This window comes from Juglans microcarpa x Juglans regia, chromosome 8S (assembly GCF_004785595.1).
Source record: "Juglans microcarpa x Juglans regia isolate MS1-56 chromosome 8S, Jm3101_v1.0, whole genome shotgun sequence".
Classification (NCBI taxonomy): domain Eukaryota; kingdom Viridiplantae; phylum Streptophyta; class Magnoliopsida; order Fagales; family Juglandaceae; genus Juglans; species Juglans microcarpa x Juglans regia.
In genome coordinates, this window is record NC_054609.1 from 12,178,470 (window position 1) to 12,202,133 (window position 23,664).

At 35.9% G+C, this 23,664-nt stretch overlaps 1 protein-coding gene across 2 annotated transcripts; it reads right to left on the reverse strand.

Moving 5' to 3' along the window:
- Nucleotides 1-14,404: 14,404 nt before the first annotated feature.
- LOC121244862 (coiled-coil domain-containing protein 12) lies at nt 14,405-22,959 on the reverse strand. 2 transcript variants are annotated; one of them, XM_041143086.1, is made up of 5 exons: nt 22,750-22,959; nt 21,790-21,939; nt 16,564-16,693; nt 16,339-16,453; nt 14,405-14,706 (listed from the first exon to the last, which is right to left on the reverse strand). In XM_041143086.1, exons 2-5 carry the CDS (start codon nt 21,930-21,932, stop codon nt 14,648-14,650), a joined length of 447 nt encoding a protein of 148 aa, XP_040999020.1. In that variant the 5' UTR covers nt 21,933-21,939; nt 22,750-22,959; the 3' UTR covers nt 14,405-14,647. The 2 variants fall into 2 exon arrangements, with proteins under 2 accessions (XP_040999020.1, XP_040999021.1); XM_041143087.1 differs by lacking the exon at nt 22,750-22,959 and adding an exon at nt 22,407-22,615.
- Between the last annotated feature and the right edge of the window lie 705 nt (nt 22,960-23,664).

Sequence of the window (23,664 nt, forward strand, 5' to 3'; positions counted from 1 at the left end):
TTCGGACGAAAATCCACTTGGTCCATTAAAAGATTTTAAACCTAATTATCAAACCTATTGAAAAATTATATTCCACCTAAAAATATCTTAGGCCCAAACTCTCTTCCAAAAAATTTTACTTACAATCCCAAATGGCTTTTCATAACTATAAATCCAAAAATTTTGTAAAGTGGGTGTGGCTGGGCCCAAGTGTTACAACTTTAATCCAATATTTTCAGGTCACAGCTAATTACCTATCAAATATGCCAATAATTTCCTTAAATTTCTAATTAATCACGTGCTGCATTATTAAAACCTGAAAAGGCCTAAAGTCCTAGAGATAGGCGAGGTACTCTGCTTTTTTCATTTTCTATGAATATTAGGTATGGATCAAGTTCACGTGCTGAGTTGAGGGCTCTGTTGGAAGGTGTAAAACAATGTAAACAAAGAAATTTTGGGGCGGTAGACATAGAGATTGATTCAAAGGTAATCCTGTATTGGTTGCAACATAAAAGTTGTGGCATTTTTTATGTTGCGGCATTTGGTATCTACAAGAATACTGGAATGAGCTATAAAATTTGCTTCCAGATATCGATTACACAGTATCTCATATATATAGGGAAGGGAATGCTCCTGCGGATTGGTTAGCAAGAAGGGGTGCAAGGGGAGGTGATTCGGAATGGTCTCAGATGTCAGAAATTCCTTCTTATCTGCGGGGTTTATTGAGGATTGATAAATGGGGTCTTCCCATGATTAGATGCAGAGGTTTAGGAAGATATGGTGGAAGATAACGTTTCTTGTGGTCAAGTTTGGTTAAAGTTTATGCGTATTTATATATATGGGTACTAACTTTTTGTGCAGGTGCTCGAGCTTTTTGCTCTTATCGTTGGGTATGGGCTCCGGGATTATTTGGCTTTTTAGGATCGTGCAGAAGATTTCTTGAAGATATGGTGATCGAAAATGTTTCTGGTGGTCGGTTTTAAATTTTAATTGGATTAAAGTTAAGTTTTATTTTTATGTGTATTAACACTTTTTTTGCAGGGCTATTTTGTTTTGAGTTTTATTTGGGTATAGTCTTTGGGTTAGAATTTGTTTGTTGTTTGGGATTTATTAGGACTCTGAGTTTCTATACTTGGAGTCATTGAATGTAACCACGGTTTTCCTCCACCGCATGTGAGGGCTATAAATAAAATTGGGGAGGAGCTCCTAGTGGACAGGGGGCTCTAACTCTTCTAAAAAAAAAAAAAAATTATCTATGCAAACACGTGTTAACCCCTAAAATACACGCACATTAAGTCTACGATATTGATGTTAAGCCGTAATTCTAATATTCCTATATCCAACTTTGATTTCCAAAAGTTACGTTAATTACCCTAAAAATATTCCAACTTTTCATGGGTCTAAGTCCTCGTAAATTCATATAGCATCCCATATTCAGTCCCGTGAAGTCCTCTATATGTACTCAACCTAACATATACTAACTGGCTTGTGGGAGAAAGAGAGAATAACGTGAGAGGAAGGGATCAGATATTAACTCAGAGAGTTGAGGGCTACATACAGGGTGCTCGGGCGATGGAGGCTCATGATGCAGCAGCGACCAAATGGGACAGTGGGGGGCAACTTCCACCGTCGGTAGCAGAGGTTCAGTGGCTTGTTTAAATGCTCTATTTTTGTGGGGGCTAAAATAGAGGTTGGTAGTCGCTGAGATGTGTGGGCTTGCAGTTTTTGTAGCAGTGGTTCTTGGATTGGTTCTCTTCCAAACTGAGGCTAGCATGCGATGAACCCTAAATAGGGGTGCTACGGCTTGGATAACGGAGGCTAACCATGATGGTTTCAATGTAGGGTGGTCCCACCTTTTTTGTGTTGGACAGCAAAGGAGGGTTGCAACCTGCTAGCTTGTCGCGGTTAGAGGAAGAGTCATGCTCTATTTTTCCTTTCTTAAAATAGGGGCTGCCTTGGTTGTGTGTGGAGGAGGTGGCTATTGTGCATGGGACGACTACTGGTTGTTGTTGTGGGGATGCAATGGGGCTTTGTAGCTTGGAGCGTTCAGAGTATTTTCCTAGCTATAGTGATTGAGTGGAGGTCATGAGGGTGATGTTGGTCGGTTCTAGGGTTGAGGGGAGGTGGTTTGTGAAAGGGAAGGGCTATTGTGCATGGGTGAGGTCTCTTGGAGGCTTCGGGATGCTGACGGTAACCAGAGAATAAACTAGGGCTTGAAGAAGAATGTGATGCTTATACGTTGCATGGAGTTGAGTATATATATTTATATAAGGAGTCAGTTTAAGAAGCTTAACGAGAAGACACTTGTAGAGTTGTAACCTTGTTGGGAGATAATTCTATTGGGCCGTGAATCCTAGTAGAAAGTGGAGAGGTGCATGGCTTAGAATTATAAAGAAACCAGCATTGGCCAAACAAGTTTGGGTTCATCTCATGGGACAGTTACCAAATAAATAGATTCCACTTGATCCATAAAATATTAAATTGCTTTAACTTAATTATCAAGCCCAATCAAATTTCATAATCTATCACAATAAATTTTGGGCCTGTGACCTACTTAAAATGACTCATTAAATCTCAAATGGGCTTCCTATAAATATTAATCTCAATAATTTAATAGCTTGAGGGCTATTCCAAAATGGCCCATTAAACTTAATGCAGGCCCAATAAGATTATCCATATTTCATCCCTAATAATATTGGATCAAGTTGTTACAATCTCCCATCCTTATAAAAATTTCGTCCTTGAAATTTGCTAGATCTCTAACAGTCTACATTCTATCTCTCTCTTTTACTCCTCAATCAGTTAGTCAAACTTAATATTCCTACAATTATAATCATCCTCTGTTTTAGTCCTATAACTCATGTATTCTAATAATTCTTAGTCATACACATTCACGTGCTTCATACACTCCAAATCTAATTTAAGCCTAATTTAAGCTCCAACATAATCTTCAACATCAAGATCTATTACGAGCCTAATAGTAATTTCACCCAAACAGTTTTCTTACTCCAATAAAATGGTGAATTAAAACTCTCCACATAAAGTAGTAGATAAACTCTCCGCATGAAATAATAATTAAGACTCTCACATAATATCTAAACTCAATTGCATAGTAAGCTTCTCAATAGTTCAAATCCTAAATCTTACAATTCATACTATGCGATAGAATCACATTACCTATATGACATAAAAGTATTTCCACTAGTCATCATGAAATACCATAAACTATATTCTTAATATTCCAAAGTCCATCCAGGGCATCCTTTCCTTCAAAGCATTGTAATGCTTTGCTTACTACCTTCCATTCGTCTATATCCATTAAGCATGCAAGCAAGACCCTAAGTTGTTTGTAATCATACCAATAATCCCATTCCAGAAACAATCAATACTTCTAATTGAGGAAGATAGTCACCTATGTCCTCATTGGTGGGCGTGTAAGTGTCACACAACTGTGCCAAGGAGAAAACTCGAGCTGGTGCCATATTCCGCTGTCCACCTCTTGTAGCTTGAATAGTAATTGTGTTCTTACCAAGGCAGTCTCGAATCTGATCTCCATCCTTCCCACACTTGAAACATGTGTCGGTCCACATCAAAAATTTCTAAGCATGCCTTTTACAACACTTCTCACACATGGGGAGCCATCTTGTCACACCCCTATCGTGGCCTCTGTCCATTATCCCAAAAAAGCCTCTTAGCCTGACCTTGCACAACAGACTGCATGGGACGCTTCCTTTGTTCACTCCATTCTGTAATCTCAAGGATGTCCTCCTCTACCACAGTGGCCCTCATGACCAGGTCATAAAAGTTTCTGATCCTGAGTGGAATTAGATGGCTATGAATCCTCGAGTTGAGTCCTCACTCAGACTTTTCTGCTTTCTTTTCCTCATCAGAAATCATATACTCAGCAAAATGAGACAGATCTAAGAATCTTATAGTGTACTCATCAACAATCATGTTACCCTGAGTAAGGTATGCAAACTATCTTGCTCTTGTCTCTTTGAGAGTTTGCGGGAAGAAGCGCTCCAAGAATGCTTTCTTGAAGCACTTCCAGGGAATGGGAACTCCCTGGCCTCGGTACAGGAGATTTTACCTTTGGACTGGGAGGAATTGCAGAACCATTAGAGGGAGGACAATAAGTTGTTGGAGACAATATGTAAGATAAAGAACTTGGGAGGGTCAAGAGAATTCGGGGTCAGAGGAGACGGTACATTGTGCTATAAGGATCGTAAAGGGATCATGTAACACCTAAGCCCAGCACCTGGCTCATTTTTTTTTTTTTTAGTTTATAGGTATGAAAAGCCCATTTGGAATTGTGAGTAAAAATTTTAGAAGAGAGTACGGGCCTAAGATTTTTTTATTTTTTTATTTTTTTGCGGAATATAATTTTTGAATAGGTTTGATAATTAAGTTTAAAATCTTTTAATGGACCAAGTGATTTTTCACCCGGAAAATTTTTGGGACAAGAGTTTCTTTCTTTTTTAGGTTGAGTCGAGACCCAAAACTTAGGGAAAAACCCATGTATTAATCCCATGCAAGATCCAAGATGTGGGCCAAATTTTTCAGCTTATAGAGCCCTAACCCGTGAAAACAATTCCAAACTCCATGACATGCATGGTTTCACTTCCGTTCACACTACATGCACGCTTCAATCACGTATGTGTTCCATAGCTTACTGATGCACTTCTTTCCTTTTCCACTATAGGGTTTTTATATTCAATCCCCTATATATATATGTGTGTCGCAACCATCCTTCATGCATGAAGAAACCCCAAGTTGCCGCTGCCCACTTTTCATGACCTTAGCCATCCAAACTCCCCAAAGCATCTACCCTCCATTGTGAACCATGGCCACCACCACAACCGAGAGCCAAACGTGCTGGAAACCACCCAAGCCCCACCGTACGCCACCACCCTCTTCACGAACTCAACCCATTCTCCCCTGTTTTCCCACTCCCAAAACTAAGCCTTGCCTCAACCAATCGAGACCCCCACTCAACTGCCGCTAGTGAGGCCAGCCCGAGACGCTGGTGGCACGTCCGTGGTGTTTCTGCGTTAGAAAGCCAACTTTATACGTACCAGCCACCTTTAGCACCACCACGAACCCAATAGCCCCTATTTTTAGCAATCGAAACAAAGCACCCGTTCCCTCCACGCCAAGCCACAGCCCAGCCACCCATAGCGCCAACTCTCTCCGCATCTTCATTACCTGCCCAGAAAATGCCAACCGTTGCCACCCCACGTCCGTCGTTCATTGACCTTCTTGATAAGCCCACGACCTCGTTTCCCCTCACGACACCCTCTGTCTATCGCATCTCACAGTGAGTTTCATCTCTCTCCCTCACGTTTTGCTCTCTCACATCGTGTTTCTCTCTCTCTCATCACTCTCTCTCTCTCTCTCTGTCTCTCTCTCTTGTTCAGCCGCTCAACTCGACGGTGTCTTCAGTAACCACCCAATTGCGCCACGTCGAGCTCTCTTTCACGGGTCCTCTGTGCTCATTGGGTAAACCACGCCGCACGTCTCTTTGGTTCTAAAATCAATATGTGTTTTGTTTTAAAATGGGCATTAAGTTTTGATTTCAGTTTGTCAAACATGTCCGTATTTTGTTTATTTCCCAAAGCACCTTTGTTAACAAACTAGTTTCACGTGGGCTGCAGGTTTTTCTTTGGACTTAGACGCTTGTGGGCTTATATTGTTAAGTTAGTATTTTAGGATACTAATGAATTTAATGGAATATTTATTAAATGATTATTGATGAAATTGGGAAGTGCTGGTATTTTTAGGATTAAGAGAATTTTAGATATTTAGGAAAAATAGGTTATTTTAGTATTTCAGATTTAAGAATCGAATTGAAATTTATGGGAGTTACATGGCAATTTTATACATAATGATTGATTTTCGTTCAGTATTGCTATGGAGAAATTCTAATAAGCTATGAAGTTCAGGTAAGTGTGGTTCCTATGCTAGATTTTGCATAAAATAAAATGATCTGGGTTGATTTTATGAAAAACATGCATGCTTTGTTATGAAAATAAATTTGATATAACCTTAGTTATTTGTTCAGCATTACTCATGAAATTCTGTATAAAAATAAAGTATTTTCTGGCATGACTAGTGCAGACATGAACTATTTTTGCATTTTGTTTCTGAACTGTGCAAAAGAGAGCGAACATGAGATTTTCTGCATAAAATTATATTTTTGTGATCTGATTCAGCTATGTTCTGAAGATGTTCTGTGCTCTAATATGATATGATGTGATTTCTGAAAACCTCTGGCATGACATTCTATGTCTCTTTCTCTTTCTGTTTCTATTTATGTTCCATTCTGACCTTACCAAGTGTGTAAAATAGTGGCCTCTGTACGAGTTGGTACCAATTTTTCTGTTTCTGGTGCACTCACTTTGGAAGTAAAGTGATTTTCTGCGTGGTCTTTCATGTGTGCACACTCGGGGCTCCGAGAATAATAAGGGAAGATTCACATTATGTTTCTGCTCGGTTGGCTATCAGGGTTAGCACTACCCTACCACAGGAGTTAAACATGGAATTATGTTATGATATAATGTGTTCAGTTATGCTATGCCAAAGGAATTTTGAATAAGAATATTTTTTTGGTACTTTCGCTCTGATATTTTTTATAACATGTTTTGACTATTTGCTCAGCATTCTGAATTATGTAAATGCACAAGTTTGCATACTAATATATGTTCTCTACTTACTGAGTTGTTAATAACTCACCCCTTATCTCCAAATATTTTTCAGATAATCTTGATGATTCTGCTGGAGAGCAAGAGTAGGTAATATTAAAATGGTTTGATGTGTATAGAGGAATAAGTGTCCAATGGTACAAGTACTTATTTGAGAGTCATAGTTAGTAAATTGATTATTTTCGATTAATTTGATATGATGACTTAAGGATATTTTCAAGTCTTTGGAGAGTTTTTAATTTATTTTATTGAGAAATTCTTCGTTGTCCTTATTAAGGAACATAAATATTTGGGTTAGGCATATGAATTAATATTTTATGGAGTTTTCTGGATTTTATAGTTGTAGTATTGGAGTTGATATTGAGTATTAAAAACTAACTCTTCAGACCTCTAGGAACGGGGCGTTACAGATCAGCTGACTCAGAGTTAGGATTTCGAGGGAAGCTCATCATACTTCCTATATAGCCCATCCTAGTAGCACTAAGATGTATCAGGCCTTAAAGCTGTATTTTTTGTGGGAAGGAATGAAAAAGGATGTAGTGGAGTTCATAAACAAGTATTCGGTTTGTAGTTGTTAAACCAGAACATCAAAAACCAGTAGCCGTGTTACAACTAATACTGATCCCAAAATGGAAGTGGGAAGATATTTTGATGTATTTCGTAGTGGGATTTCCAAGAACCGCTGATGGAAATAATACTATCTGGATGATAGTTGATCGTTTGACTAAGGCCCCATTTGTATACAGAAATGATTTCATCTCATCTTATCATTACAACTTTCTAAAATTTCCTCACAAAACATAATCAACAATTCAACTTTTTCAAATGTCAAAATAATAATAATATTAAAAAATAATATTCTAACAATATTTTATTCAGGTTTCAATTTTCATCTAAAACCATCTCATCTCATCTCACTATCCAAACGAGGCCTAAGAGCATCCACTTTATATCAAGAACACCGATTCTTTGGGAAGATTGGCCAAGATTTATGTGTCAGAAATAGTCTTGCTACATGGAGTACCTAGAACGATTGTGTCAAACAGAGACACTTGTTTTACATTCAAGTTTTGGCAAAGTATGCAAAGCTTGATGGGCACCGGTTTGAAGTTTAGTAGTGCCTATCATCCTCAAATATACAAACCCTAGAGGACATGCTTAAGGCCTATGTCCTTGAGCACAAAGGTAGCTAGGAGAAGCAACTACCTATGGTAGAATTCGCTTTTAAAAACAATTTCTAGGCCACCATTTAAATGGCACCATACGAAACCTTGTACAGAAGAAATTGCAGATCCCCACTATATTGGGATGAAGTCGGAGAGAGCAAGGTAACTAACCCGAAGGTTTTGCTAGAAATAAAGGACCAAGTCCTATTACACGGAGAAAGAATGATAGCAGCTTAGAGTTCGCAGAAGAGTTATGCCAACAATAGGAGAAGGAATTCAAACTTTGAAGTTGGTGACATGGTCTATGTTAAGGTATCTCCTATGAGGTGACTCGTTTTGGCGGGAAGGGGAAACTGAGCCCAAGATATGTGGGACCAGATGAGCTAATAGAGAGTTAAGATGTTTTATTAGATTTTGGAAAAGGAGAGAGAAAAGTTGAATAAAATATTATATAGTCAAAGAATTTTTTAATATAATTTTTTTTTTGATATTTGAGAAAATTGTATTGTCTATTGTGTTTCGTTTAGAAGTTTGAAAATGTTGTAATGATTAGATGAAATAGTGGAAGATTTGAAATTGAAAAGTATTTTTTGTTTGAGTAATGTTTGAAAATGAAATATTTAAAAGCATCTGAAAATACTTGATAATAGTTGTATTCCCAAACAGGCTCTTAGATTGTCTTCATTAGCTTTCCCCCCCTCTCTCTCTCTCTCTCTAGCCTGCGATTTTATTTGTATTTTTCTCCATTTCTCTTCTATGTTTTCATTGCCAAAATTTAAACTGAAATTTTTTAGCTTATTTAATTAAAACTTAAGTAGATTAACCTTTAATTAATGGAAGCAACTAATGTTATGTATGAAGGCTGACCTTCTAAAAATCAACCTATAAAAAATTCCACATGAATCTCTTTTGGACATTTTTTAAAAGGGTATAGTCATAAAGCGATCGATGTGAGACAGACCATGAATGAAATCAGAATTTTTACCACTGCATGGTCTGGAAGAGGAAGAATAATGGACACGATGGTTAACTTTCCTGGAACCGTATTTCAAATGGGGAAAACCATGGAACACTAGCAGTAACTCAAATATCAAGACCAGGATAACAAGGTGAACAAGGTGGGCTGAAAATAAATAAACAATATACAGAAGAATAAAAAAAATACTCATGATATCAAAAGATTGATTTTATAATTATTAAAATATTTTATGATCTTATCAAGATATTGGATTTTCAAGATATTTACCTTATATCATCTCTATTTAGTTCCCCAATAAATAAGGACGTTTGCTTTATATTCAATTCACTGAGAATAATAAAGATATAAGAAATAATATTTGTAATTGTAGAGTGCGCAAGTACTGCCACGCAATCCTTTTGGAAAAGTAAATAAATATGAGATCCACATCAAAAAGAAAAATTAATTTTTTAATAGTAGACTCCACTTTTTTTCAAAATGATTGTGCGGCACTTGTGCACTCCATAACTATATGTAGTATTGCTCCAATTGTGCTTTTGATATTCTTAAAAAAATGTGCTTTTGATATGTTGTGAGCATGGTTTAAACCTCCTGACCATTTTTTTTTTGGCGTTTTATTTTGCTTATATAGTTAACCAAAGTCATTTTTAGCTTATTGTTGACTCAATCTTTAGACTTTTGTTAGCATTATCTCATTATTAACCATTTGTCCGGCATAACTGTAGATTTAATTTTCCGGCCACCAATTATGTACCATCTCATCAGTTTCAATGGTCAATTCATCACCACCGGCATTTTCAACGTCTCGGTGGTGATCAATAAACAGATATAAAGGTCACACTCAAATTTTAAAATTCATCTTGAGTTAGGGAATGCTAGAAATAATATTAAATCAAGTATTTGATTTAATTATTATCCTAATCAAAAGATTTGACTTCTATAATTATCAAAATATTTTTATCTTATCAAGAAATTTGATCTTTTAGATATCCACGTTATCTTATCTCTACGTAATTTTCCTATAAATATGAACGTATACTACTTTGTATTCATTCACCATTAATAACTTGGAAAAAAAACACCGTGGATAATAAAGATGCAGTTATTAATGTTTCTCTCTCATTCTTCTTCTTCTATTTTCCATTTAATTTGTGTTATGCTTTAAAATTTTGTCAAAACATAAGATTATAATTTCTATATAATATCTTCTTATTCTTTTTTTACGTATCCTTCTTATTCATATACAAGCAAGATAACATTACAATTCAATCAATAACTTGACAAAATCCCTTTCCAACTTTCAAATAATAAAGGACGGTTTGGGACTAAATTTGCAATGGCAATGCTCAAAATGAATTTGGGTTAGAGTGCAAATTACGAATTCATGCAATATCAATCAAGAATCAAGATAATATTTTTTATTGGCACTGGGTGTCCAAGAATAAAGTCCCAACAAATCTCAGGATGCACAAGCTCTCGACAAAGAATTTCTCTTAAGTGCAGATCGGGTAATTCAATGGAAAGTTCCCCCAGTCCGAAGGCCCCTAAAAATTATTTCCACCTAAGAGGATTTAAACCTTATTACAATTTAATCAATAACTTGACAAAATCCTTTTCTAACTTTCCAATAATAAAGGACGGTTTGGGGCTAAAACTTGCTATGGCAATGCTCAAAATGAATCAGGGTTAGGTGCAAATTATGATCTCATACAATATCAATCTAGAATCAGAAAGATTTTTTTTTTATTGGCATCGAGTGCTCGAAAACAAAGTCCCGACTAATTCAAGGGGTGTACATGCCTTCAGGAAAGAGTTTCCCACACATGTATCTCAGGTAATTCAAGGGGAAGTTCTCCCAGTCTGATAGCCCTAGAAATTATTTTCACCAAAGAGGATTTGTACCTTAGACCTGGAGGGAGCATACCACCAAGACCAAGACTTTTACTACTTGAGCCAATCCTAAGGATTCAACCTAGAATCAGGATGCTACCCCCACTCGAACTCACTTTGAACCAAACTCAAGTCATTGCTCATTCCCGCTCATGCTTGCTATAACAATTCCCTTGCCTTCTAGACTTGTCTAAAAGAAGAAAAGATGCACGAGCACTTGCGAACCTGAGTGGAGTACTAGACTAAGCTTGGGCCTGTCCGTGGTGAAGCGTTTTGGAAATGTTGGAACACTTTAGTAAAAAATAAGAAGCATTTTAGGTGACATTTCCAACATACTATAACGAAGAACACCATTATATATATATATATGAATGAGTATGACCAGAATACCCAGTGGTCTCCTTGTCGGCAGATAATAGACAATAATAGGCCTTTGGTTTTCTAATCTACACGCTTGTTTGTTCGGCTGAGGTGTTGATCTATACGATGTTTGGATCAATGATTCTAAGGTCCAATTTCTAGTTCGAAATCATGGAATCCCAAAAAGTTTTCATTGACATGCGAGAAATTTTGATTTTTTGATGGCAGCAAGGGGTTCGCAAGTGTCTCCTCCTCCCATTATACAACAAAGACAAAAGGGTATGCCAACGAAACTACCCACTGAACAACGATTGATTCGAGGCAAAGTACCTTCTCAGAGTTAGCGGGGTTCCTTCTGCCTACTTTCATCCGATTGGGAAGGAGATAAATAAAGAAAGAAATTCATTCAATTCTAGATGAGCATATGAGCCTTGACCATTTGCCACAAAGCAAACAACTAAAGACCGATCCAGATTTGAAATTCCCGATGTTCCTTCGACACAGGAATGGTGTCTGACTTAACCTCGCATATAGTGATATTCTCAAGCGGTATCCAGTAACTCAATAAGACAAGACAACAATGGTTGTCCGAGTATGTGCAAGATTCATGAGGGTAGATGCCTAGGGTGAGACGACGCTAAGTTGATCCACCTATTTCTTGAATTCAAACTTAGGACAAGCAAGGAATCGAGACGGGGAGTGGTGTCCCCTATCAGCTTGAGCCCCCTTCACAGCAATGCCTATACTCGATGTTGGCTCCATCCGATATAGGTAAAGAGATCAATGAAAAAGCATGTGAAAAGCAAAATGTGCTAACAGAACACTAGTATAAGCATGAAATCCAATGGACGTACTTTTTCAGCCCAACAAAGAATACCAAGTTTTACCTTAAATTCCCTACGCATCCATACTGAAGCATGTACCTATCACTAAATTTATGAAATAAAAAATAAATAAATAAATAAATAAACAGAGAGAGAGACAGAGAGAGAGTAGTGGAGTTGTTTCTAAAGTAGTACAAAAGAGCTCTTATCTCTTGATGAGTTCGGGCCCTCCAAGCTTCCAACTAAAATCGAATCACTCAGTCAGGTGGTTTTACGTCCTATCCCATGTAAGGTTAGGTCAAGGTAAGCTAGATTTCACCAAAAGACTTGTTAGGAATTTCATATAGATAGAAGTTTTTGTGATCACTTGTGCAATTTCGAATCTCACCTTTCCCCATCTCCCTACGAGTGTAGGAGCTGAAAGAGATATGAGCATTATCCGCATTCAATTTCACATCACTCGAAGTCGTCAACATATCCGCAGTCACATCTAGTCTGTAGGATGGCAAGCTAGTCAACGAGGACACGTCCATGACCGAAGGTCCCATAGCCGAAACCAAAGGTCTTCATCGATGTGCTCCTTAAGCAAAGGGCTGCAGTGATCATCAAGCGATCCATGAGGATATTTTGTGTGGAAAATGGAATGCATTCCTAAATTCCAACATTCTTCCAAATCTCCAAAAATCTTGTCATCACTCTCCATACGCACTACCTAGTTAAGCTATTCCTTTTGAGGTCTTGGCCATCTTATCACAAAATTCTACTAGAAGCACTTGGTCCAGTTTGGAGCCTTGGAAAAGAGGGCTTCTTCGGGATATTGAGGGAAGACTTGGTGGCTGAGATCTGAGACTGGGCTTTCGAATGGGACAATGAAGGCCATATCATATCACCAGTTGGCTAGGGGTTCTTTGGTTTGGAAAGGGTGGTAGACAAAGAAGGGGATGGAGAAAGGAGAGTCAAAGAGGTTGAGCACAATTGGAAGAGAATTTGGAAGAGAATTATCCTATAAAATGAAGTGCATCTACGGTTAATAAGTTTCCTTCCGCTTTTAGGTGCCTATCTCTAAGAGGGCAAGAACTCTATAACATCCGATTTGGTAATTAAGACAAGATCCGATTCTCAGAAAGAGCATCAAAGAGACTTGGCTTTCTACCCTTTGCCCCTTGACAGACAGGATCGCCTTTCCTTTGAAAGGGCAGACAGGATTGTCTCATTGATTAGACACTGGTACTGGAATGATAGCAAGCATCCCGTTGGTAAAAGTGCTTTATTTAATATGTATATCATTCATCCGATTCTAGTTCATCTAGTCTCCTAATTTCGTTCTAACTGAGCTAGCTCGTGGCTTGGTCTTTAGTGACATGATCTTCCCTTGGATTACTTTTCTGCCTATTGACTGACTCCCCTGCATTGAAGTTGATTAGCTTTATGCTTAGCTACATTTTGTCTTCTTGATAGCTAGATAGTGAAGAGAGAAGGGTGGTCTCCATCCTTTTCCTCATAAGTGTCGAGAGCTTGCTTGCTATCTATCGTGCTACAGAGATTCTTTTTTCAGAAAAGATGTCTCCGTTATCTAAGAAATTCTGTTATTAGCTTAATCAAAGGCCATTCTCCCTTCTCAAGGAAGTGAGCCATAACATTTTCTTTTTTATAGGCAATTAACTAAACATAGTTACCCTGACAGAGTACTTTTCAGATTCAACCTACCCTTTTTTCTAGCTCTGATTTTTTGTAACCTATATGACTAATTGGGGACAATCTATCTATCTATCTTATCAAAATGAATTGCACACTAGATTCTCTATGTATGCGTCCTAATCGAAGGAAGGGGAATGCTAATAAAAGATCAAAGATCCGCCCCCAACTTCTTGTGATTCGAGACTAGGAGGATATAGAAATGAAAAAAAAAAAAAAAAAGAAGAAGATGATGAGATTATGGAAGTACCGATCATTTTTTTGCAACTGCACTGTTAGTTTCTACTGCTTTTTTGACTTTCAATATAAATATAATATAAACCCCAAGTCAAAATGATTCACTTGAATGAAACTTGAGTTATTTATTAGTTCTTATCAATGATTGAAGAAATGAAGGGATTACAACTCCAAGTCTTAAATGAAATGAGTGGACTGGATTGAATCAGCTGCATATAGATCCAATAAATAGATAGTAAGAAAGAACTAGATGCACCTTTCTACCGAACTATCTATAGATGAAGATATGGGATTGATATAGATCAATCTAGAATATATATCAATATATATATATATATATACATGTAAATATATGTGCATGTATATGTAAATAGCACTCCGATTTTCTTTCTTCGCTACTACACCCATTTGTCTTACCTTCCAATCAATCAAAAGTAGATTTTTTAAGTGTTTAAAATGAGTGGCTTGTAGTGGTTTTTCAATAGGGAAAGTAGTTTTATCTCAACCTAGAACTAGATGATGAATCGAAGTTCTTACTGTTTCCAGTAAAAATCATCTTTTTAGATGTTGGAATTTCTTTAGGAAAATGCCTTTCATTGTCGGGGAGTATTTAAGACTCAGCCAATTTGGATCGAATTAGGACCCCCAAAGGCTCTGTGACTAACAGCGTCTTGACTATTACATAAAATCAACCTGGTTCTTCACAATTCAAAAAATTCGTAACTTTAATCTGCTTTTACATAAACTCAACGCAGTTCTTCAGGATTACTTGTGCCAGAGTTTTCCAACTGAGCTTCAGGTACATAACTTCTATTTCTAGTCTTGTGCATCATTACCACCATCTTCAGCCAATTGCTTCTGTTTTTCTTCTTCCTCTGCAAAACAACAGAAAATCATTCCAGTTTATTCGATTGAACTACATTTTACTGCAAGTCGCAAGATAGTGAAAAATGGCGGGTAATTGTTAAAGAAGCTCCATACTCTTAACACAGACACAAATTCTAGGTGTTTATGCTGGTTTAGACATACCTGTAATTTCAAAATACAGAATAGAGACAGTTAATGACAACTTTGCCCATGTGGTTTGAGCTATTTTTATGTTGCTTTCCTGTGGTTTCCTTGGTGTGACACTTTCTCCCATGTGGTTTATGAAAATGTAATAAATTATTTGAATAGATGGAGAATACCTATTAATATCCCAATCAGATTTCCTTTTTCCCATTTTGCTTTCCCTGTTTATGTTTTGGCACTAAAACTGAACTCCTACTTGTGAGACTGAAATAGCTAAAACTGAATTAGTGACCTTAGAATCATGTCTTGCAAGGGGAAAAAGATCAAAGTTCAAAATTTTGAGGATCCAAATCGAGCTATGTGAAATACATTTCCTCCAGAATCAAAAGAGTGCAAACTGTCATGAATTAAATAAAAGGGTGCAAATTGAGAATAGTCCAAACCACAAGCGCCACAGTGTATTAACCCAAAGGATATATCTTTCTTTTTTCATAAGAAGAATTTATTAATCCACATAATTAACCCAAAGGATATATTGATGTTTGTATTTGTGTCAAGTAAAATCAATGAATCTATGATAAAAATGAAACTACAGATTAGGAATCACAAATTAAAATAGCAAATTAGTTCCACAAATACAACATCAGAAATTGTAAGACATCAGTTGAGTAAAGCCATTCAAATGTCTTTAGGATCCACCTATACAATAAAAAGACAATTACACATCGACACAAGTTTCATTCACGACCCTCTATTTAGTTCGAAAAATATAAATAACACAGAACAGGAATTTGAATAAGATGATATTTCAAAGTTTTTTGAAGACATTTGGAATTTGGTTAACAGAATATAAATCTAAAATTTGGAAGATGTCATGTTGATGTAGGACAAAAAGAAAATTAAAAAGTAAACAAGTTGAGGGGAGATGAGTTGTCAATGTTCATAGTACTGTAGTGGTGGTACCATTTGCAAGGATTACAGCAGTGTCACTAGTACAGCAGTGGTACAAACCTGAGCAAAACTAAGTTAACATTTCGTAGAATTAAAGGTAACAGTCAAATTAGATGCCATGCAGCTTCTATAGCTCTATAAACAAACCATGACCTCATCTACACACATAAAGACCCAACTCATTCTCGGGTTTCATAGCAAGGATATCAACGTGGAGAGAAACCTTCATAGATTAGAGAAAAATGAAGGCCCAAGGAAAATGATTCTTTGTGAGCAGTACCATATCCAACCTACATAATGCGCAGGAATATTGCCAAGCAGTCTCAGTTTGGTGTTTTTAGGTTTGACGCACAGTAAGAATGACAACCTCTTGGTGAACACAACAAACAGAGAGAAAGCTATACCCAGAGGAAGAAAAATATTTGTCAACTGATTGCCAACCAATAGATTAATGCAATGGGAACAAAAAGGGGAAGTCAAGTAATACCATTGTCACGTTTCTCACTAGTGGGAAAAAGGACAGATTAAAAACAGTAATTACTTACCCATTAAATCATACAATGCCTTCTGGGTGCGTCTTTCGAGCTTATCCAGTTTCTTCTGCACATCCCTCCTAAGGTCCCAATTTGGTTTCTTTGGAGCAATATTCACAAATGGGTCCTGAGTACTTTCCCAAATTAGAACACACAAACATGGAAGATGAAACAACTCAAATGCATGCAGATTAAAGCTATTGAGTCATAATTTCAAAGGAGGAAGTAATCTATTACCTCCTTTTCTGATGGTGGAGGAGCAGCCGCAACAGGGTCTTCGAACTTTGGTAGCACTGGTGGAGCAAGCTTTCCGTCCTGAAGCTGCTTATCATGAGGAACATAGTTCCGAAATTTCATATTGAGATTACTGCAATGAAATTAGCAGCTATAAGTTAGAAGGGCAAGCATTCAAAATTGGTGAAGTAGATGGAAAACATACAAACAGAAAACAACAGTACACACCTTTGGAGATTTTTCATACACATATGAAAGAATCATCACATGCCAATAGATACTTAATCTATCAGCAACATCATCAACTTAAACTAGTACATTTGTCGATATATGAAGTCAATTTACTATTAGTAGGTGAAAAAAATAAATAGAAAAAACAATGGAAGCTCTTTCATGTATGGTCTGACATTTTTTACATAAAACCAAAGACTAAAGATTAATGCTAGGTACAAGCCTTAAATAGACAAGCTCCATACAAGTCCTTTGTAAAAAAGTGGGTCCCACTAAGAAAAAATAGTTTTTTTACACTCTTTTTAGGTGGGGTCCACTTTTTTACAAGGGTTTGTATGTGGCTTGTCTATTTGGGGCTTGTACAAATCATTTCTCAAAACGAAAACTTAATCAACACTACTCAGTGGACAGTCACCAAGAATGAGACTTCAAGTTCGTCCATATCTTGATGTAAAAAACTAAAGGCACTCCCAAAATTTTACAAAATAATAAACTCCCAGTGTTTAAACTTTCACAAATTACATCCAAGTTATATAAAACTCACATTTAAGTCTCTCTGTCCGTTTCTTGTTAGATTTCTAACAGCCCATTGCCACATATCCCATCCATTCAAAATAATGAAAAAACATCAATTCCATCTATAAAAAAACAAATAATTAAAAAAAAATAAAAGAAATAAATTCATCCCTCCCCTTGCGATGTAGTGGTTGGATTGACTGGAGGAGGCTCTCCCACCCACAGAACTCCACCACCCCCAATAATCACTGGAGTGTTTTCAATCAGACCCACCAAATAACTTTTTATCCTACCTAACCCTTTTAACAAAACTTCCCAGAACACTTTTTGATGACCTGACATAAAAGAAATTTTGAAAACTTTCTGAAGCATCCCCTAAGCGATTGAATAGTGGGGGTTTGAGGCAAGGATAATAGAAGTTCAACAATTCTATATTTATGCATATATTGGTCAGTTATTTTTTGGTATGAGTAAGCTTTTAAGGTCAACAGGCATACCATTCAGAGATATGATGTAAATCTGAAATAATTCCATAAAGTTACATCAAGCGAGTGAACAATATAAAGTTGGTTTCCCCCTCTTACATGATTAGGTGTTAGGGAAAACATATTCAACATTTAACGAATAATCCAAAACATATGAAATGGAAGCAAAAGCTATTACAACTCATTTCTAATCCTTGAACATGTAAATTTATGATATCATTAAATTCAATCCCGTACCTATGATCCAAAATATATGCTATGCGGCACTACAGAAAGCAAAGCTATAACAAAACATATGTAATTTTCGAAAGATGCATGATCATGTTTACATGTGAAACCATCAATTGGATTCCATCTCAAATGAAGTGCACAAATGTATGCCCATATTGATGGAGATGGATAGACTAGGTAAAGTTCGGAGTGGGTAGTTCATCATGGGGCGATTCATAACAAGCCCAATGAGCCCACAGCTACAGAAAAGTCAGACAATTCAGACCCAAAAAGCATTGTAAGTGACCTATTTTAGCAATTCCTGATAATTTTCGCATGAAATCCGAGATGCGTATCCGGTGCACAGTGAAACCCTTTGAAGATCATTGCAATAAAAGGCACTGGAATAAACAGATATCGGTAGGGCTGAGCAAATATCTGAAAAACCGACTCCAAATCCGACTCTGTTCCGACTCCAACAAAACGGAGTTGGGGGTGTTGCTATTGATCATATATACTAGATAGTTATATAGTTATATAACTAGACCTTATATATCAAATTCAATAATATACTAGTATGAGTTAATTATTATAAAATAATATACTTATAATATAATATAAATAGACTAATAATAGTTTAGTATATGTAAACATCATAGTATTACTACCACAATATGCTCCCCCATATTATGGGCCATAGTATGCTCCCCCCATATTAGGAGGAGGTCTGGGTATCAAGAATTTATAGGTTTTTAATAAGACTTTTCTGGGCAAATAGTTGTGGAGATACCACCAAGAATGGAGGACCTTGTGGAGAAATGTCATAGACTCGAAGTACAGTGAAGCGTGGGGAGGTTGGTGCTCAAATGAGGTAAGTGGGCCCTATGGGGTGGGATTTTGGAAGCACATAAGAAGAGGGTGGGATGCCTACTTTAGAAATACCCAGTTTGAGGTGGGTGACAGACGCAAAATCAAATTTTGGCATGACATATGGTGTAGTGACGGACCACTCAAGGAAGCTAATCGAGAAGTCTATGGTAGGGGGTGAAAAAAACAAATAGGTGAACCGGTGAGTTCGGTCTGGTTCTAAATCGGTTCGGTTCAGTACCCGTTTCATTTTTTTCAAAACCGGTCGAAATCAGTCCGGTTCCCTTTTTTTTCTAACACTGGATCGGACCAGTTCATATAATTATATATATATTATTTTTCTTTTTATATTATATAAAATATTTTTGATATGATTTTTATATTATAAATAATTTTTATATCTAATATATATAATTATATATAAAATAATCTTGTATTATATGCTAAATTACTAATTAAAATAACATTAAATTTTCATATCTTACATAAATAACTATATATTATCACTATAGTCTATAGTATTAGTAGCTATACTAATACAATATCACTATATTATATATTATAATATATCACTATAGTCTATAATACAATTATAATATACTACAATATATTATCACTACATTATTCTCTACTACAATATATATAGCATATTATATAAAACCCTGAGGGGTAACTCAGCTGGTCCGGCCTTGAGTTTGCTCCCCAATGGTCACTAGTTCGAGTCCCCTTAGGGCCACTGGAGGTTTACCTGATCATTAACTTCAAGGTCCTATGGGATTAGTCAAGGTGCGCGCAACCTGGCCTGGACACCCACGGTTATCAAAAAAACATATATAGCATATTATATATATTATATATATAATATACCTGAAAAATCGGATTAAACCGGTAAAACCAAAAGTACCGATTTAGGGGTGTAACCGGCTCATTATCGGTTTTTCAAATCTCAAAACTAGTGTATACCTATTCGGTTCTAAAATATGTCCAAAACCAGACCAAACTAGACCCGTTACACCCCTAGTCTATGGCATAACAAGAATGAAAGAAGCATCGATTGCAGACCTGTTGGTTACATCAAATGGTACTCCTCAATGGAATGTCACTTTTTTCAAAAATGCACATGATTGGGAATTTGACACAATATCGGAGTTCCATGATCTCATATATTCCACTCACATAAGGAAGGAAATTAATGACAATTTTCTATCGTCACTCCAAGAAAGGGAAGTTCACGGTCCGTTCATTTTATCAAGCCATGCACATGCCAACCAACCCATTCTCATTGAAGAGCATTTGGAAGATAAGGGCACCCTTAAAGGCACTCTTCTTTGTATGGACAACTTCATTGGGGAAGATACTCACACTCGACAACTTAAGGAAACGTCGATTCATTATCATGGAGTAGTGTTGTATGTGCAAAAAGAGTAGGGACTCAGTTGATCATTTATTACTTCATTGTGAGATTGACATGACATTATGGGACGACTTCTTCACTCAGGCGGGACTAACTTGGGTGACACCGAGAAGGGTGATCGATCTCTTAGCTTCATGGTGAGGCCTTTAGATTAACTCTCATATTGCTGTAATATGGTAGATGGTCTTAATATGCCTATGGTGGTTCATTTGGAGGGAATGACTGACAAAAGCTTCAAAGATCGAGAGTGATCAATGGAAGAGCCTAGGAAATTTTTTTTCAATACTTTACTTCATTGGTTGGTTGTAATTGATTTCAATGGAATGAGTTTCCATGAATTTCTTGTATCGCTAAACTAGCACGCTAAGGCGACGCTCTTGTATGTCCCGTATACCTGGGCTTTTGCCTATTCTTATGATCAATAAAATTTTGTTTACCGATCAAAAAAAGAAATAAGTTATAAATAAGTTAGATACTAATATAATATAATAACATGTAATACTATAGTAAAATAACAAGTAATTAGAAACAAACTATATTTAGTTTTGTTTTGTTGTTGGAATGGGAACATGTAATACTATAGTATAATAACATGAAAGCACCCAATATTTGGTTTTGTTTTGTTATTGGAATGGGAACATATAATTGATTATAATTTATGTTGTTGGTTGTTGTAGTGGCAACAAATGAATTAATATTTGGTGGCTGGTTGTGTTTCAGCAGTTTTGGTTTTTTTTATTTTTCAATAATGGTTTTTTTTTTTTTTTTTTCAACTGGTGCCCTTGATGACATAAGGCTAGCAACTGATATGGCATACCAGGCAGTAGCTGAATTTTAAACCTGTTATTTTTTTACTTTGTTGTTGGGCTCCTATTATATTTACTGTTAATTTTTTATAATTAAATATTTAATGTAAATATTGATGTGGAATGACCATTAACAGGGGCATCTTGTTGATCTTGTTCAAAGAGTTTTGGTTATGTTTTTAGTAAACTTGAAATTTGAAAGCCCACAAAAAAGTCATTTAAAAATGGGCTAAATACAAAACTAAAAAACAGCCCAAATCCGACTCCGCTCCGACAAGTAAAAGCTGGAGCCGAATTAGAGCCTACACAAGTTGAACTCTAACTTGGAGAGTTCGAGCCAAATCTTCGGCGTTGCGATTTTGGTTTTTTGCAGGTGGTCATAGAGAGAGGGAGTTACAAGACTCAAAAAGTTCCATCAACAACCATCAATAGAGAGTTAAGTCTTAGGTATCAATCATCACAAAAAACCTAGGAAAATGAGGTTCAGAAGGACTAGTCACTTCATTGCTAGATTGCATCTGTTTGATGGAAGACATACTTACTAAACAAGTTCAAAATTTATACGGCTTTACATGAAGTCTTAACACACAGTTAGAAACTAGGAAACGGCAAAACCATAACAAAATGGTCATAAAAAATAATTAGGTGAGAAGAAAAGAATAGAACAAAAAAAAAAAGAAAAAAGAGGAAAGGTACTCACTCTTCTTCGCTAGTTCCATTCTCAGCAGCTTGAGCAGAGTCCTTGTCTGGAGTGTTTAGCAGTTCCTGAGCAGTTTTAAGCGCTCTCAGCCTATCTCGGCGAACTGCTGCAGCTTGTTCAATGGAGTCCTCTTCTGCAGCCATCACTTACCTATGTTGTATACACATATAAGAAAATAAGCATCATTAGGTTAAGATAATAGTACATGTATCATAACATTTCAATCGAATATTAGCCATTTTACAAGACTAATCACTTTTTTTTTTATCAATAAGAAAGACTAATCATTGTTTTCTTAAGTTCTTTTTATCTTTTTTTTATTATAGATTCATCACAATTACCTTTATTACGAGTTAGACTTGGATTTATATTTACAGCCACATAACTATATATTGCAAGAGCTAGACCTAAGACTTCTGCTTTCCTTCCATGATCTTGTCCCCAAACTCACTTTTGTTGCTCCTCCCTTTTTTTGCCTTTACACATACAATTTCAAGCTCTCCGTCCAAAAAGGGAAAAACAAAAAACACAACCTTCTCACCACATTATGTGAATATTACAGTAAAAAAGACGACAACTTGAGAGAGAAATCCTAACCCTTTACCCATCAAACTTACTTATCTTTTCAAATCGGTTTCCCAGCAATCTGCCGTCTCGGATAAACCGGAACAAATTAATTAAATTCCGTCACCAGCATAAAAAAAATAAAAAATAAAATAAAAAGACGTGTTCGTGCTCTAAAGGTTTAGGGCATAAAAGGGAAGCAAAGACAGAAAAAATATGCGAAAGTTTTGATATCCTAAAGTTTTCTCGGGAACAAAACATAGGGTTAGAGTGAAAGAAGACGGGTCTGATACTACCAAAACAGAAGATTGAAAGGGGGAAAAACAAAAACAAATTCAAACAAATGAACAATAATAACAATTGGATGCATGAAAATGAAAGGAGAGAACAGCTTACCTGGAAGAAGAAAAAGAGATGACAATAATAGAGCGGAGACGAGAAAGTTTGCACTGCACAAAGAACTCAGACAAATAGTTTGTAGATTATCTCTTCGCTGGTTCACTTTCGATATATATTTTCTTCCACAAATTTAGTCAAAAGCAAGCAAACTTGGAGTTGAGCAGTATCAATGCTATCTATTTTTCAAATTTACATTAACAATGCTTTAAAATAAGATGTATATTAGATATTTCTTCTTTTTATAGTAATAAGGGAAGCTAATAATTCCTAATTTTTTTATTTTTATTTTTTTTTTGGCCAACGGCATGTGGCCTAATGTCACAAGATCACATCAATGGAAATCATGAGTTTGACCCCTATGTATTAAAAAAATAAAAAAATAAAAAGCTTTTTTTTTTATAGCTAATAAGATTTTTATTAGATTATTTAAGATCAATCTAAATTACATATGAATTAAATTGTTTCTTATATTTAATATGTACTATTCATCTACCTAAACATTTGTTATTATTTGTTTAGTTTTCCTAAATTTTTTTTATATTTCTTGCATTTACATTTTTATTTATAAAACATGAAAAAATTACAATATTATTAGAATACTTTATTTTAATAAAAAGAAAAATACCCATAATTAAGATTTGGAAAATTTGGTCAAAATCCTGTGCTTTTCCCCATTTGCAATTAGCTCCATGCGGTTTTTTTTTTTTTTTTTTTTTTTTTTTTTTTTTTTTAATGATTAACAAGTTAGATGAGATCCTTCCATTACATTTTCCATCAATCTCAATTAACGATAACACGTGTCATCTTGTGAGCTCACCACGTATCAAACTATTTTTACTTATTTTCAAAATTCATAATAAAATTAAAATAAATTAATACATTTTTTTTGTTAATAATAAAAAAAATACAAAA

What these genes read in the sequence shown, in the direction of transcription:
- LOC121244862 (XM_041143086.1), bottom strand. Translation starts at nt 21,932, where the DNA reads ATGGCTGCAGAAGAGGACTCCATTGAACAAGCTGCAGCAGTTCGCCGA. An exon ending in CTCCACCATCAGAAAAGGAG is followed by an intron (nt 16,454 to 16,563) that starts GTAATAGATTAC and finishes GAAAGTACTCAG; the next exon opens with GACCCATTTGTGAATATTGC. An exon ending in GGCATTGTATGATTTAATGG is followed by an intron (nt 14,707 to 16,338) that starts GTAAGTAATTAC and finishes GTTGTTTTGCAG; the next exon opens with AGGAAGAAGAAAAACAGAAG.